Genomic DNA, 17,200 nt, shown 5'->3' with positions numbered 1-17,200 from the left:
GTTGTCTGACTATAACAGAATTAGAAATTAATAACTAAAAGATATCTAAAAATTGTCAAGTAGTTCAAGATTAAAGACATTTTTAAATGATTCAAGGGTAAAAGAAAACTTCAAGGAAAATTTAAAGATGACCGGTAAAAGGGGATCTTAACACTTGACTTGGTGTTGTCAGCACCACACTCTCCCAAGTGAGCCACGGGTAGCCCCAAAATAAAAAATATTTTAAACTGAATAAAAATGAAAACACAACATATCCAAATGTGTAGGATGTAACTAAAGTAGTGCTTACAAAGAAAGTATAACTTTAAATGTTTATATTAGAAAAGAAGATATAAAATCAATGATTTAATCTTTTAAGAAGCTAAAAAAGAAGTGTAAATTAAACCCAAAGTAAGTGGAAAAGGGAGAGAATAAAGATAAAAGAGGAAACCAATTAAATAGAAAATGAATAAACAGTAGAGAATCCATGAACCAAAAGGTAGATCATTAAGTTAAAACAAAATTGATAAATTTCCAATAAAGAGAGAAAATATAAATTTTTAATATCAGGAATGAAAGAAAAGACATTACTATCGATTCTAGACAATAAAAGGATCATAAGAGAATATTACGAAATTTAGACTAACAAACCCAGCAACTCTGATGAAATGAACACGTCTTGAAAGACACGAACTTCCAAAGTTCACCTAACAGTGAAATAAAAATATGGACAGCTCTAAATCTAGCAGAGAGATCGGATTTGGAATGGAAACCTTCCCCAAAAGAAACTCTAGCCCCAAATGGCTTCAGTGACGAATTCCATCAAAATTTTAAGGAAGAAATAATATCAATTCTACACAAATAATACAGATTCAATATAATTTGTAGAAATTGACAAGCTGGTTCTAAAATTTATATGGAAATGCAAAAAACCTAAAAAAGCAAAAATAGTTTGGGGAAAGAAGAATAAAATTAGAAGACTTATACTTCCTGATTTCATCAAGTTAAGCAACAATAATAAAAAATAATCAAGACAGTGAGCTCTTGCCATAGGAGAAACATATAAATCAACAGAACAGAGTCCAGACACAGGCCCTCACATTTATGGTCACTTGTTTCTGACAAATGTGCCAAATTAATTCAATGGGGGCAAAGGAGAATCTTTTTAATAGATGGTGCTGGAACAACTGGATATCCATAGAGAAAAAAATCAACCTCGACTGCTATCCTAAACCAAAGCAAAAATAAACTCAAAGTGAATCAGAGCTATAGACATAAAAGCTGAAAGTATTAAACCTTTGGAAGGGAACACAGGAGATTTTCTCAACATTGGAGTAGACATAGATTTCATAGACACAGAAAGCACTAGCCACAGAAGATAAAACCATTAATTGGACTTTGTACCAATGAAAACCTTCAGCTCTTCATTCTTTAAATGAAAGGCAAGCCACAAATTGAGAGAAATTGTATGCGTGTACATATACATACGTGTATATATACATATACATATACATAGACCTGTATAACAGACTTACATGCAGAATAGATAATTCCTGTGAGTCAATAATAAAAATTCAAATAATCCAATTAAAAATTGGCAAAGACTTAAAATAAACTTAAATATAGAATGGCTGATAAGCACATTAAAAGATGTTAAACGTCATTAGTCATCAAGAAAATATAAAATAAAATCACTATGGGATACCACTACAGACTATGGGAATGGCTAAAATTCAAAACCCTGACAATACCAAGTGCTGAAGAGGGTGTGGAGTGACTGGACTCATGCATGTGGACGGAGCATGCCCTGGTGCAGCCGCTCTGCACAGCGGTCTGGCGGCTTCTCATAAAGTTCATGGCTGTCATACCACTCAACCCAGCCATGGCACTTCGACCTGTATGACCCAAAAGAAATGCAATGTCTACACAAAGACTCATGCACAAGTATTCACAGTAGCATCATCTATAATAGCTGCAAGCAGGAGACAGGCCCAATGTCCATGACCACGTGAATGGATGAGCCACCTGTGCTGTGTCCATGCCATGGTACTGCTCAGCGGTAAGAAGGATAACCTACCGACACATGCGACACAGGGATGAGCCTCCATGTGATCATGCTGAGACGCCAAACCCAGTAAGTGCACTCACTCTGTGATTCCATCTGCAGGAAATTCTAGAAGATGCAGACCAATCCACAGTGATAGAAAGCAAGTTGGCAGCTGCCTGGGGCCCCAGGGGACTCCTGGGTGATAGAAATGTCCTGTGTGTTGGTTTTGATGGCGGTCACACAGGGCAGTCACACAGGTGAGCACTCCTCAGGCTGGGTGGGCTCGGCGCATCTGCCTGCAGGTTGACTGTGCCTCAGGGTCCTCTAGCTCCATCTACAACCTGGCACTCGGGCATTCCCCTCAAGTGTTGCTAGCTGGAAGTGGACATGTTCAGCCATGGAAGAAAGTCACCTTTCCCCGTGGACTGAAAAGAACCTGCCAGGGAAGCTCGGCGGGCCTGGAGTCCTGCGCTGCATCTGGCTACGTCGCCTTTCAGAAGATCAAAGGGGAAGGGGACATTTCTGGCCACCTGGGTTTCCTGAGTATTGTTTAAGTCCTCTCTATTTTTTACAGAAATCACATTCAAATAAGTGAAATCATGATAATTAAAGAGGAGTGAGTCATAGAGACCAGCAGTGCCCCAAGGGAGGAATGAACATGCCCCGCCCCCCCCCAGCCCCCACAGCCTCACGAGCCCCAGCCCAGATTCCCCACCCCCACCCCTGGCTTCTGTTCTCTCCTACTCACATGTACAGCCACCCAAAGAGCTGGACCCTGGAAAACCACAGGTGGGCCCTTGGAGAAATCCACCCCGAACCTTGCTCAGGCCCACGCTACACAAAAGATTGGCCCCTTCCTGGATCAAAGGTCATGTCACAGGAGGGCTGTGCTCACCCCACCTCTCACCAGCATGCCCATCTGAAATCTTCTGGTATTATTCTGGAAGAAAAACTAAGAGGCCACCGCTTTTTCTTCCGCCCCAAACAAGTCCGTTCCTCTAAGGGCAGATTCGGATCCTGCCTGTGAGAGTAGCGCATGCAGGAAAGTGCCCCACTTGGAGCTTCCCCAGTGACCCTAGTCCAGGGCTGGGACACCGTCTCACTCTCCACCCTGTGCACAAGGAGCCAGGCCTATTCCTGGGAGACAGTATTTCTTCCTAAAAGGAGGGCCCACACTAATACTACTACCCTATGGCCTAGCCACAGAAGTGCCACTGGTTCTGGCTGATAGACATGCACAGATGTGCACCTAAGACACTCTTGGGCAAAGATCTCCTCACCATGAGCATCAGACAGGTTGCTACACCTGAGCAATCCAGTCAACTGACAATGCTTCTTCTCTCGTGGGTGTTTGGTCCCACTCCACTGAGGATGATGCTGGGGACACTGCTGTCCTTACTGAGTACTCACTGTGGGTCAGGCACTGTGCTGTTTCACAAGTATGTTCTCACAAGCTCCAGAAGCAGATGCCATTGTTGTGTGCACCATCTTGACAACAGGAGTGCCAATGCACAGCATGATTGGGTCATCTGTGCAGCTTCACAGGACATCTGCAGAGGTGGGATGTGAATCCAGGTGTGTGACAACAGCAGCCACAGTTTTAGCCACCATGCCACTGTGCACGTTGGGCCCACTGGCACCATTCTATCTTGTCTTAGCAAGGATGTAAGCAGCCGCTTGGATCCCCAACAGAGGGAGTGGAAAAAAGAAAATCTCAGAACCCCCAGGGCATACCACCACTCACAAGTGCCAATTGTGTGGTAAGGGGTGTGTCACAGCACGGCTCAGCCTTGCCAGTCAAGGAACAAACACATCCACAACATAAACATTTTACCAAACACCCTAGGTAGGTGGGGCCACACAAGACCTGGGCAGGGACTGTGAAGAAACCCCTTGGCCACAGGGCACACCCACAAGTGGGTCTTGCCACTCCCATGGCCACATAGTAATCTTCATTGGAAGGATTGGAAATGGATCATGAACAAATCACTTAGTCCAGGGTAGGGTTCCAGGGTACTACAAGGCTTCTGTAAAGCTCCCTGAATGGGGTCTCATTTGCAACCTGAGGATTCCAAGTCTCACATGTCACCACCACCATCATCATCATCACCATCATCACCATCACCACCATCACCACCACCACCATCACCATCATAACATCACCATCACCACCATCATCATCATAACATCACCATCACCACCATCACCACCATAACATCACCCTCACCATCACTATCATCACCATCACCATCATCACCATCACCATCATAACATCACCATCACTATCGCCATCACCACCACCACCACCACCATCATCACCATCACCACCACCACCACCACCATCATCACCATCACCATCATCACCACCATCACCACCACCATCATCATCATGATCATGGCACATCACACATTCTGGAAGAAATAGCCAGGTAGGTGAAACCTAGGAGCCCCTTAGCTAACAACTACTTACTGAGGAGCCACCACATACGGGATTGTTCTCAGCACCCGGAGCACGATGAGGTATGATGGTTCCCCACAAGGAGCTGGCCGTCTAGTCAGGGAGCCAAGGCATGTGCAAATCAAGTTACTCATCAGCATGACACATATGAATCAAGAGGTTCAGACACAAGATTATGCTTAAGGTCTTCTAGTTTCTAAGACTACATTCCCAAATAAACAGATTTTCCTTTAGCACATCCACCCCAGCCTTCTTGTCATACAGCAAATGCCACAGAGCCCAAGTTCAGAGCCTGGAGCTGGGCTTGCTCCCCTGAGTGGTGAGGATGAGCAGCAGGCAGGCCCCATGCACATGCGAGGCATGGGCAGAGCTTCCATGTGGGGGTTGCTGAGCTCATTTGGAAGTGCATGATCTGACTTGACTTCCTGTCAAATGAGGGGCCTCATAGCTCATTAAGTCGGTATTAGCCCCAGCCAGCAATTTAAGATGTTATCATTGTTCTTAAATATGCAGCCAAAACTGCAGAGAATACTCAGAAAACAAGGAGCTGTTTGCTCAGGAGGCTGCAACCTACGGCCTGAGGACCCTCCCGGCCTCTTGCACCTCATCCAGCTGTGTCAGGTCGGTCACAGGATGGGCTGTCTGAAGGGCTTAAGGGCCAGGACTCCCACGTGAGCAGTACTCCACGTGCACAGAGCACACTGCAGCATCCCCGGCAGATCTCACCACCTGTGGTGGCTGGTCCTTGTCCGACGCCCACTGCACTTGCCCTCAGGGGAGCTGCTGTCCATTCACTGGGCACCTCCCTCTTCAAAGAACTTTTGTTTCTGGTTTTTTTTTTTAATTGTTGTAGAATACACATAACAAAATGTACCATCATAACCATTTTTAAGTGGCATCAGTAACACCCACATTGTGCAACCATCACCACCATCCATCTCCAGAACTCCAAACTGAAGCTCTGTCCCATTAAACACTCGTTCTCATCCCCACCCCCACCCAGCCCCTGGCACCCACCCTTCTATTTTCTGTCTCTATGGATCCAGCTACACTAGATGGCTCACATAAGTGAGATCATAGATCATATAATTTTTGTCTTTTGGTGTCTGGTTATTTCACTGAGCACAATGTCCTCAAGGACTGTCCATGTCATAGTGTATAAGGATTCCTTCGTTTTTAAAGCCGAGTAATATTCTGCTGTACATGTAGATTACATTTCTTTATCCATTTACCCCCCAATGCCCACTTGGATGGCTTCCTAATTTTAACTACTGTTAATAATGCAATGAACATGGGCTATAAATCTCTCAAGACCCTGCTTCCAATTCTTTTGAGAACATACCCAGAAGAGCAGTTGCTGGATCCTGTGGTAATTCTGTGCTTAATTTTTTGAGGCACCACCATTCTGCGTTCCATAGAGAACACACATTCCCACCGCTAGTACACAAGGGTTCCAGTTTAATAATGGCCATTGTAAAGGGTGTGAACAGTTGAAGAACTTTTTTTTTTACCAAAAATATTTGCCAGGTATCAAGATGAACAGAATCCTTGTTCTTGTAAGAGGCCATGTCTGCCCTACTTCTAGAAGGTGGTAAAGACTTTGAGAGACCAGGACATAGCTTGGCTGTGAGATTCTTCCAAATCCTCGATTTACAAGTGGATTCAGGGAATGGGGCCAAAACCCTGAAAGTGGTGGGCCAGCCGCAAACAGACCCATTAAAACTATTGACAACTTAGACCCTGGCTGTGGGGAAGAGCCAAGGAGCAGGCAGGCCCTGGGCCTAATTGTCCCCAGTGTGAGGCTCAGGCCCTAGGCCCCTGCTGCTGCACTGGGCGAGGACAGTGTGTCTGCAGCTGGAATGCCACCAGCACTGAACGTAGGACTTGGACCACACCCTCTTCTTTTAGAGCTGGAACTTCAAGGAACCTGAAGGACATGGCTGCTCACGAAGCAGCTTGAAGAAAAGAGCCCCAGAGAGATGAGCCCAAGGGGAAAGTCAAGTTTTCTCCCTCAAATATTTTATTTAAATATTAAATTAAAAAAACATACATCAACTAATCATTTGGCATACATTTCTCATGTTAACATAAGAAACAAAATAATTCAGTTATGGTAAAAAAAAAAAAAAACCCACAAAACTATATACATCTTAATCAGATCATGTAGTGTCTTTAAATAGGCTACTGCGTTGCAGCCTGTGGAACAGCGCTGCCGGGAAGTCTACAAAACACACATCGCACACGCTTTAAACAAACAAGAAACAAAAACACGACTTTATCATCCTCCAAAAGAGGTTCTACAGCAATAAGAAACAAAAACCACTACGAAAGTAAAGTGCTTGTCATCGCTTCAAAGAGGAGTCACACAGCGGTTTCTGAGGCCTTTGATCTATGGCAATAGAACAGAAATCATTTTTAAAAGGGGGAAGGGTTTTGTGTTGGAATCGGTTGTGCTACCTCTGAAGAAATGAAGGCAGAGGGCCGGTCGCCCCACGACGGTCTGGATTCTCGTTCCTGTTCCAAAAACTTTTTACAAGTTAGCAGGAAACTTTGGTGTTTTCTCTGCGGCAAGGCACCAGGTCCGTCCCCTCGAGGCCAGTCCTTCGCCCCATCTTTGAAAGGGCCACAGAGCAGCAGCAGCGGGAACGGTAGCAGCAAGCTCAGCAGACAGCACAGAAACGGGCACAGACCGGCAACCACACTGACAGGCGGCTGCCGTGCACACCGGCCTTCCTTCCTATCCTCAAGTAACTCAGTCGATCTTTGGCTTTTAAAACACCCACCTTTTCCCCCCAAACGACCTCTGTTTAATACTGCAGGTTGTAAGAAGCCACAGCCAGCTGAAGGCACCTGGGTCAGAGAGGGAGTCAGCGCAGAGCCAGCAGAGCAGCGGGTTTCCAACTGAACCCACCTGCCAAAGGTAAACCTGGACCTGTCAGGTAAGGCCACTCCCACCCTACCTCCTCCGGCTCAGGGGCCCAGCACCGAGAGGGAGAAGGCCCCATAGCCCCTTCCTCAACACAAACCTGGTGCTGATGGGAAACGCTTCTAAACATGACTGAGAGGGAAGTTTCAACCAGAAACACAAAAGTGTAGTACAAAATATAAAAAATAAGTAGTGTATATTTGTCTCCCGTTTATATACAGACACAGTATTTGCTTTAAAAAAGAAACAAAGCTCTAAAAACACTGACCTAAACCTCTTTTCACCTCCCTTGAACAAAAGCCCACAGGAGTCCAGGCCCGGGTGTGGGGCCATCTCACCAAGGAGGTCCCGGCCCAGGGCAGGTGCAGTCATGAGCCCGCAGCCCACCTTCTGTCTGCTCCAGTCCCACAGCCACAGCCTCACGTTACTGCACAAACCCCCCAAGTCAGGTGTTCTTGTTGGACCCTGATAATGAAATGCTTAAAATTTAATTAGCAGCAGAGATATGCAGCAGGAAGAAACTTATCGGCTTCTTCAAAAACTCCTGGGGGTTCTGGGACAAGTGACTTGTGGGACGGAACCCGCCATAACCACCCAAAGTTGCCCCATCCTCTTCCAGGTCCTTCCTGTGGCTCCTCCAAAAAATCCTGGAAAACTAACTCTTGAGCAGTCTATAAAACTTCTCATCTAAAATAAGAAAAAATGATCCTCCAGGTTCTGATTTCAGGGGAGAGTTCCAAGAATTTGTAGGTTACCTTTGCCTGGGCTGACCTCTGGAGTGGTTTTAAAACTGATACATAAAGCAGAGAATTCACAGTTTTCGTTAAAGCATAAATGTTTCAAGAAGTGGAGAACTGTTAACTAAAAAAAAAGGATACCAGTCAATGCACACACACACACACACACCATAGGCGGACAGTGACGCACCCACTCCTGCTTCAACGGAGGTCTGAGGCAACCATCCACGACCACGACAGAGCCGTGGACAAGGGAGCCGAGGCCCCTGCCAACTCTGCCCTCCAGCTCACTCCCCTCCTGCCCACTACCCGCACAACATGCCCCTCGATTATTATTTTTCTTCATAGAGTTTCCAGTCCCTACTCATAGCTGAGGTCACTCAGTGCAAGGAAAAAAACAAAACAAAAAATAAACTAAAAAGCCAAAACACCTAACGTATTGCTTGTTTTGCTCTAGAAAGTCCTTGGCTTTGAGTCCAGAAACATCTTCACATACTCTGAAATTATTGCTTGGAAGAGTCAGTTGGCTATGGGGCACGTGGGCTCAGGCCCCACTCCTCACTGCACCAGAACAAATGTCCCCAGCAGGCCAGAGGTCAGGTCCTCCATCTCACAGTCCCCCTGCATCAGCCCTGTGGGGTCACAACCTGGGGCCAGCGTGGCAAGGCATGGCAGCGGGGGCACAGCAGGGCTGGTGCTGATGTGCAGGTGGGTGTCCAGCAGCCGCGCTGCCGATGCCACAGGGGAGACGCTGGCCTGTAGGCGGGGGGGCGGCAGCAGTGGGAGCCCCGACATGAGGAGGGCGCTGGGGAGTGGGGTGGCCCCAGAGCCATCGCAGGTGGCAAGCAGGTATGGGGCCAGGGACTGCTGGGGGGCCTGAGGGCACCTGGGTGGGGAAGCCAGGTGGTGCTGTAACTGGAGCAACCTGCAAGGGCAAAGGGACAGGGAGGGGACAGGTCACTCCACAGGCTGCTGGAATGCACTCCCCCGCGCTGCTGGTGAGATCGTGTTTCCATGGCACCTGCATTGGGTCCCACCTGCTCTGGAGCTGTGGCTGGGCTGACAAGGTGCGCTGCTGTGCGTGACCAATCCATGACTGCTCCCTGATACCTCATGCCCCACCTGGCCTCTGCAGCAGCTCAAAAGTGCCAACCAGATGGCACGCTTCTCTCACTGCCACCCTCTCCCTGACTGCCGCCCCACCACCACCAAGTCTGCAGCGAGCAAGCCCGAGCCTTACAAACCTCCCCGCAGACTCGGAGGTAGGGAGCTGTGCCCATTGGATGACATGAGGGGGATGCTTAACAGACAGGGCTGCTATGGGAAAGCCTGCCATGTGTGGGTCCCCAGATCACCAGTGACCGGCACAGAGGGCAGCAGCTGTACCTCTGCTGGTGGAGCACGTCTTCCAGCAGGCTCCGGCTCTCCCGGCCGCTGGTCCCACTGCTCTGCAGGCCCGGGCTCTGTGCAGGGGGGTGGAGGGAACCTGGGCCACCCCTGCAGGCCCGGCTGGATGAGGGCTGGCACACCTGGCGAGCCAGGCCCTTGATTGCGTTCAGCCCCAGAAACCCTTTGGTCCTGGCGTTCTTCCGCAGCTGCTGCCGGAAGGCTTTCAGGCCTGTGGAAAGACCACACAGGGAGAGTCAGGGGACTGCAGTCCCCCCATTCAGGACCCATGCCCTCGGCTTGTCAGGGCAGCCTGGGGGAAGAGGCAGGATGAGTAAGGCAAATGTGATCAGATGGAGGCCCTGAAGGGTCAGGGCCTGCCCAGTGTCCTCCTCGGACCCCAAGCCATCTTCTTCCCAGGTCTGGGTAGACCTGGGATTCTTTACATGGGTGTGGGGGGAGCAGGGCAGGACTCAGGAGGCCCCTGGAACCCACATGGATACAGAGGGGCTCACAGGCATCCAAACCCTAGCTGGTGTGCTGGGACCCAGGCAGTCGGGTGGGCGTGGGCTGCCTTTTGGCTCTCTCCTCGTGAGGAGCTGCTACCAGTGTGGGAACACCTCCCATGCTTCCAGAACAGGCCAGTGATGGCTGTTTGCCATGCTGGGGCCCAGGTTTAAGTCCATCCCAGTGGACCAAGATGCCCAGAGCCCTGGTGGCACTTCTGGCCAGCCCAAGGAGCACTGCTGGTCCACTCAGGCCCAGGACAGAATGGGGCACATCACACGCTACCCAGGACAAAGGGACATCCAGCCAGGACACAAGCATCCCTTGGGGAAGGTGAAGTGAGCATGGAAGAGGTGGTCACCTTGAGTCAGCGAGGTGTCCGATGCCCTCCGTCCCTCTTGAAAGCTGATGGGGAGCAGGACAGCTCCTCCCAGGCCTCCCTGGGCCTGCAGCACAGGGGTGGCAGACTGAGCCCCTGGGAAAGGTGAGGCCAGCCTGACTGGGGAGCAGGTGCCCAGCAGCCCTTGAGTGGCCAGGCTGCTGCTGAGCCCTGCAGGGCCGTCGCTGGCAGAGAAGGTCAGGCAGCTGTCAGAGCTGGTTCCTTCTGAAGGACTCGCAGTGGTAGAGGAGACGATTACACCTGCGGGGGGACAAGGCACTCTTGAGGGAGGCCCCACACTCCCCAAGCCAGACAGACGGAGCTGCCGCTTGCTGGGCAGAGGAACAGGCCACGGAGAGCCTCCCAAGCCTCTGACAGCCTGAGCATGGCCTGCTGGAGGGGACAGATAGCTGTACTGGCCTTCCCCCATCTCGACCCTTAACACTGGTGGGAGAAAGGCGTCTACTGATGGCTCAAGGCCATCAAAGCTTGAGGAGCCTCAAAGGCAGCGACCACAGGGGTGCAGCTGCAGGTGGCAGATTATCAGTGAAAACTCAGACCCCAGCATGCAGGAGAGGACAGGGTGCAACCTGGTGTAGAGCAAACCCACACTGTCTCTTCCACAAAACCACCACAGGCAGGACCTGTGTATGAGCTACGCAGTCTCAGGGACTAAAACAAAAGTGAATCCTGAGAACATTAACAAGAAGAGACTACCAGGCAAAAAGTCCATTCCACACTAGCCTGTCACTGCCTCGACCATCAATCCGTCCATCAAGCTGTCTTCCCTGGACCTCAGAGACACTTACACGGAGGGGTGAGTGGGGAGAAGTGGGTGGTGACCTCTGCCAGGGTGTGCCTCCGTCCCGTACCACCAGGCAGGGGCTCGGGGGCCTCGTGCTCCTCCTGCGGGCTGTGCTGTGCCTCTTCACTGATGGCCGTGTCCAGCAGGCTGCCAGGGGAGGCAGGGCGGTGCTGGAGCACTCCGCTGCAGTTGGCATCCACCGGGAAGAACAAGGGCTGCATCAAAGGATACAAACCAGTGACTTCCTGGGGCTCTGTGAGACCTGGGTGTGGCAGGGGACACCAAGACAGGGAACAGGGTGAGCCCTTCCAAGCCTGGCCGTAGGTATCCACGCACCTGCAGTGCACTGTGGAGGTCACAGTCCATCTCGGCCTGCAGGACAGACTGTGCCAAGCTCTGGGGCTGCGGGCACAGCAGAGAGGTTCGGAAAGGGTCAGTAGGGAGGCTGTCCTGAGGCACCTGGGGGATGGCAGAAGGGGGAAGATGACATCAGGAGAGTGAGTCTGGCAACGACTACCAGTGATATCAAGAGAAAGACCAGGTTGGTTTGGCAGCTGGCGCTAACAGACGTCAGGCACTAGCTCGCCAGGGAGAGGCTCAGGACACTGCACCCCCCAAAGGAGATGAGTTAGAAACAAGTGGCTACTGGGCATGGCCTGATGCCTGCAGAACAGCCCCGCCACCTCTGCTCCATGTGGCCTGTGGCCCCACTGCCCACACACAGCACCACTCCCCCAAACCAGTGCCATGCTGGGCTGGGGGCTCAGCCTGAGTCTTGCTCCCAGGCCTATCTGAGCAAGGGACTCACCACTCGGGGACCCAATCCGAGCAGAGAGACAGGCCCAGGGCTCACCTCAAAGCCACTAAGCTCAGCGCTTTTGGGCCTTTGCTGCCTGGTGGGTCTGGGGCGGGCTGACAGCTGTGTGTTCCGATACTCCTTGAGCCGCTCCAGGAGAAGGTAATAAATGGCAGCAAAGTGGTTGTAGCTGCTGTTCTGGAGTGACTGGGAGAGACAGAGAAAAATGGCTCAGAGTGCAGTAGCTCACAGTGTTGCCAGGAAGTGCCCTGGGCTGTTTCTGCATCGTGTACCAAGGCTTCCTACAAGACTATTCCCAGGTTATTTTGGGTGGCCAAGAATACCCGTTAGAGGAGTGGACAAGCTGGCCCTTAAATTAGCCTGGGCACCCATTTTAACCCGGCTGCTTTCCTGACAAAGCCGCTCCCACTACCTGCTTGTGGCAGGCTGGCACTCACCTCCACAGTCCTCTGCCTGTCAATACCAAGGGTCTGCATGACGCCCAGCACCTGCTCATCATAGTCGCCCAGGTTGGAGTTGTAGCTATGCAGAGAGAAGGCGGGATCTGCCTGCTGTAGCAGGGCGGGGTCAGCCTGCATCCACCTGTGCTGCCGGATCTGGGCAATGGTGATGCGCTTGGCGGGGTCCACCACCAGCATGCGGCGGATCAGTGTCTCACAGTCTGGGGAGTGGCAAGGGAGACACGCTGAGCCTCGGGTGGGCCGGGCTTGCATGCCCATTCCCACAACGAGGCCCCTTTCACACCACCCCATGCACAAGTGACTGTCCTCAAGAACACTGAAGCCAGGGCAGCAGCCTCAGCTGAGACCTGCCATGCAGGGAGGGCCGCGGGCTTGGGGGGGGAGGGCTGGGTCCTGGGGAGGACACGCTCTTGGGCTACCAGATGGAGAACCACTTAGGTTCCCCCATTCTGCTGACACATGCTTGAGCTGGTGACAGGTCAAATGTCTTTATGAAACAGGAAAGCACTATGCACAATGGCCAGTGGGCAACTCGGGGACCAGGTCAGCACCTGGGTGAGGGTGCTAGGCAGGGACGACAGGAACAGGGCCTTCAGCTGCTCTCCAGGAGGCAGCCTGTGGAGCGAGGGCACTGCGTCCTATAAGTAGGGCACCGAGAAATCACCCCGGGCATTGGGTTTCTCCTGCAGTCCACAGTAACCAGGGCCTAATTCCCAGACGCGATGGTGGACTAGAAGACAGTCCAGCAGGTATTTCAGGATATCCACTCCTCCTTCCCCCACAGCCGCCTCCCTGGCTTACCCAATGTTCCTGTGGCAGGCAGGCACTGCCGCACACCTACCTTGAGACATGAAGAAGGGGATGCGGAACCGGCCTTCCAGCACCCGCTGCCGCAGTGTCGGCAGGTTAGGCCCATCAAAGGGGAGCGAACCGCAGACAAGGACATATAGCACGACGCCCAGGCTCTGCGAATGACCAAACAGCAGGATCAGTGCCTGACACGTGCCTGGGACACGCCTCCCAAACAGCGTCCATGCCCATGCAGGCTCCTACCCAAATGTCCAGCTGGGGGCCTTCATACTCCTTCCCTTCAAAGACTTCAGGGGCTGCATACGGGGGGCTCCCACACCATGTGGACAGAGGCTCTCCTGGCTTGTAGAAATTCCCAAATCCAAAATCTGAGAGGCAAAGCAACAGACGGGTCAAAGGTGACCCAGAGATGGCAAGGGCCACAGTTTCAAAATGTATATAAAAAAGGCTCGAGACCCTCACTGGCCAGTCCCTCCCACCCCAGCCCCCGCCTTGCCTGCCAGCTTGATGTCCATGTTGCCATCCAGCAGCAGGTTCTCGGTCTTGAGGTCCCGGTGGACTATGTGGTGGTTGTGGCAGTACTCCACAGCCGACAGGATCTGCCAGAACTTCTTCCGCGCTTCGTTTTCACTCAGGTGCCCATTGGAAGTCAAATAATCTGAGGTGCAACAAAATAAAGCTATGTCCCAAACAGCAGGTCTGGCCACCACCTGGGGTACAGCTTCAGAATGCTGCAGGATTTAGCATGTGCAGACACCAACATTGGTCAAGCAAACCTGCGAGGTGAATTCCAATTGTTTGCAACAGATATTAAAAATAAGGGTGACTTACCAAACATTTCTCCATTTTTGGCAAATTCAGTGACAATATAAAGCATATCCTTTGTTTCCATAACCTAAAAAAAATAAAGACCTAACATTTAACCACACAAAAAAGGAATACACCAAAAGAATAAATAATCCACTTGAACCCCAAGTAAATGTTTAACTTCTCCGGGACAACTCCATTCATCATTTAAAAAATAAAAGAAAAAAACAAATAAAAATAAAACAAACAAAAAAATCTCTGCAATAAAGAAAGAATTAAGGGGATTCCTAGTCAGAAAGAGTTTTTAAAAGTCTGAGGTGTATTTCCTCACTAACTTGCTGATCCTGATGTATCTTTGCTCTCAAAAAAGTCTAAATGTGTTAGAATTCTCTTATATCATTGTACTAACTCGTTTGTTAGAGTTCTGCTGGACTTTCTTCTACAAGCCTAGCAGGCAACAGATTATTCAAACCAATGGCGAGAGCAAACTGAATAGTAAATAAACACCCCATTCCCAATTGCTTTATTGACAAGATAAACTAGGCTGTAAGAAGCCGGCTTTACAAGGGAAGCCACAATAGACAAGTCGTACAACAAATTACTCATTATGTGTCAACAGCAACAGCCACCACCAATATACACCTTAAAAGTTCACTCATCGATCAAGAATTTTATTTTACTGAAGAGATTTAAAACACCACTAATTAACAAACAAGGTAAAATTCAAATTTTGGGTACTGAAAGAAGTAAAACAAACTCATGTCCATGTATTTAAAAATATTTCAGAGGAAGAGAGACAACACATTCTTACGGGAAAAGATGTCGTTGGGTTCAAAATATAGTTATTCCTTTAAAAAGACACTTTGAAGACAACTGCTTTGAGCTGTAAATCTCAGAAGAAAAGTGTTTTTTAACATTCTAGCAGTGTAGCTAGAATTTTAACTGCACCTGCCTCCAACTGTGTGTGGAAGAATGACCAGTAAGACCAAGACTTATCCCCTTCTTCAGTTGAAAAAAAGCAGAAGGACAAAGAATTAAGAGTCAGTGTGTTTTAACTTTTCAAAAAAGCCTAAAGGAAAGAGTGAAGTGTCTCAGCAGGGTTCTGGGGCCCAGGCCAGCTGAATGAAAATTAGACACTAGCGTCAAAACCAGTCAGAAAATCATTGTAATACCACTGAATTCTACCATCTTCAAAGTTAAGGAATCACACACAGCAGCGATAAGAAAATTCACTTCCAGAAAAGACCTCTAGCATCGGTTGCACGAGCAATTTGTTTCATTAACTGAGCTGATCCCACACAGTGGGCACAGCAGACAGACAGGAGACAAGGAAGGTACTAACACTATGGTTCAGCCCTTCAGCAAAGTCAAAAACAAAAACAGCCCGGCCCAGCCCTGAGGAAACCGGCCAGACTCATCTCTGCAGCCACGGAGGGGATGTCTTATCTCAGCGCACAACTTAAAAATAACAGAAATAAACATGGACCCCAGTAAAGACACTGCGCAAACTGTCGCGTCAGGGGAAACACAGCTCCACCAGTACTTCTTTCTTCTAACTGGGTGGAAGAGGCTTCCGGGGGATAATTTCAAACCATAATTCTATCTCCTACCACACTATACATCTAACCTTCGCAACTGCACAAACACACAAACATCCCATAATCACCTCAGATTCACATGGTTTCATGAGAATCACTAGTAGGAACTTATACCCCCCAAACTGGATGAAATACTGAGCATTTGCAAAGAATTTATTCTTCTGCAAGACCTGATCTCATCTCTGTAGAAGTGGTCATCTACCACCAGGGAGGTGTCAGAGATTGCTTTGCTGTCCTAATTAAATTAATACTTATTCCCCAAAGATATAACTTATTAATTTAAACATGAGAACAAAAATAAAGTCACAGAACAAACCAACAGAGGAACAGGGTGAGGCATGTTCCTAACGTGGATTAAATGACAAGTTCCTTGCTCCTACTATGGCAAAAGTATTTTCATCTCTCCATTTTTCATGGAAGAGTTTAAATAGAAAAGACAAATGTTCACTACTGCCTTTGCAAAGATAAGTTAATGAAACTGGTAAGAGCAGCTGGTTTTAAATTAATAATTATCTGCACAGACAGAAGTTTCCAGTTTCATTCAAATTTGTCCATCTATTGGATGTGGTTGGTTGTTTTCACAGTAAAGCAAATTTAACAACAGACCTCTACACATTTAAAACTGAAACAATTTAGGATACCAAATAAATTTTAATGAAACAAATCTCAATTACGACCCCAAACCAGGAAAATAATTGTAAATACATGTACACAGCTTACAAAAAAAATTCAGTCTATTACAACTGGGAGTCTATTACCTGACTCCCACATGTGCCCCCCAAAAAGGGCAACCTTCAGAAGTTACAGACTTATATTGTTGAAAATAAAAAAATAATATACTTGTCAGGGTTAACAGGGAAAGGCAAACGTGAGCCCTTACCTGGTAAAGCTTGATGATATGAGGATGATTTAGAAGCTTCATGAGCTGAACCTCCCGATATATTTTCTCTAAATTACTTGAATCTAATCGTGTTTTATCGATTATTTTTATTGCAACCTATAGATTTTAAAAATATATATATTTTGTTAAAAAAAAAAACCCTCACTTAACTTACAAATTTCATTTTCTGCAAGTTAATTTTTCAAATATTATACGTCTCCAAAAGGTCACAAAAAGTTGGGGGAAAAAAAATAACCAAAGTAACCACTAACAATATTTGAAATAATCAAAATCAAATAAATGTGTTAAGTATTTGCAGGCTCACTTTACAGGGATTTAGCTCTGAAACCATGAACCACTGCTCTTTTTTTTTCCGGTCGTTATTCTCTGCCAATATCCTAACATTTGTATAAAATATGCAGAAATATAATATAAAGCATTTTTTCTGTACCAAATTAAAACCTGTCAGCGTTTGCCCATTATGACAACCAACCCTGAGGGCACTGAACCAACCCGGGGTCCGCCCAGCTCGGTCGGGGTCGCGTCGCCCCGCCCACCCGGACCCACCCCTCCTGGGTCCGCAGCCGCGGGGAAGCCCCGCCG

At 48.7% G+C, this 17,200-nt stretch overlaps 1 protein-coding gene across 1 annotated transcript in view; it reads right to left on the bottom strand.

The window, feature by feature from the left end:
• Positions 1-6,481: 6,481 nt before the first annotated feature.
• SIK1 (salt-inducible kinase 1) overlaps positions 6,482-17,200 on the bottom strand; it is a 12,623-nt gene continuing 1,904 nt past the window's right edge. The window contains exons 2-13 of the mRNA XM_008563220.1: positions 16,598-16,714; positions 14,144-14,207; positions 13,809-13,970; positions 13,556-13,680; positions 13,344-13,467; positions 12,479-12,702; positions 12,078-12,227; positions 11,561-11,683; positions 11,229-11,439; positions 10,402-10,680; positions 9,534-9,765; positions 6,482-9,072 (exon numbers count right to left, since the gene is read on the bottom strand). Of these exons, the coding sequence (XP_008561442.1) occupies positions 8,706-9,072; positions 9,534-9,765; positions 10,402-10,680; positions 11,229-11,439; positions 11,561-11,683; positions 12,078-12,227; positions 12,479-12,702; positions 13,344-13,467; positions 13,556-13,680; positions 13,809-13,970; positions 14,144-14,207; positions 16,598-16,714 (2,178 nt within the window). The 3' untranslated portion in view covers positions 6,482-8,705. The remainder of the gene's footprint in view (positions 9,073-9,533; positions 9,766-10,401; positions 10,681-11,228; positions 11,440-11,560; positions 11,684-12,077; positions 12,228-12,478; positions 12,703-13,343; positions 13,468-13,555; positions 13,681-13,808; positions 13,971-14,143; positions 14,208-16,597; positions 16,715-17,200) is intronic.

Source organism: Galeopterus variegatus, unplaced genomic scaffold, assembly GCF_000696425.1.
Source record: "Galeopterus variegatus unplaced genomic scaffold, G_variegatus-3.0.2 Scaffold171, whole genome shotgun sequence".
Taxonomy (NCBI): Eukaryota; Metazoa; Chordata; class Mammalia; order Dermoptera; family Cynocephalidae; genus Galeopterus; species Galeopterus variegatus.
The sequence above is the reverse complement of the archived record's forward strand: the minus strand, read 5'-3'. Positions and strand labels throughout refer to the sequence as shown.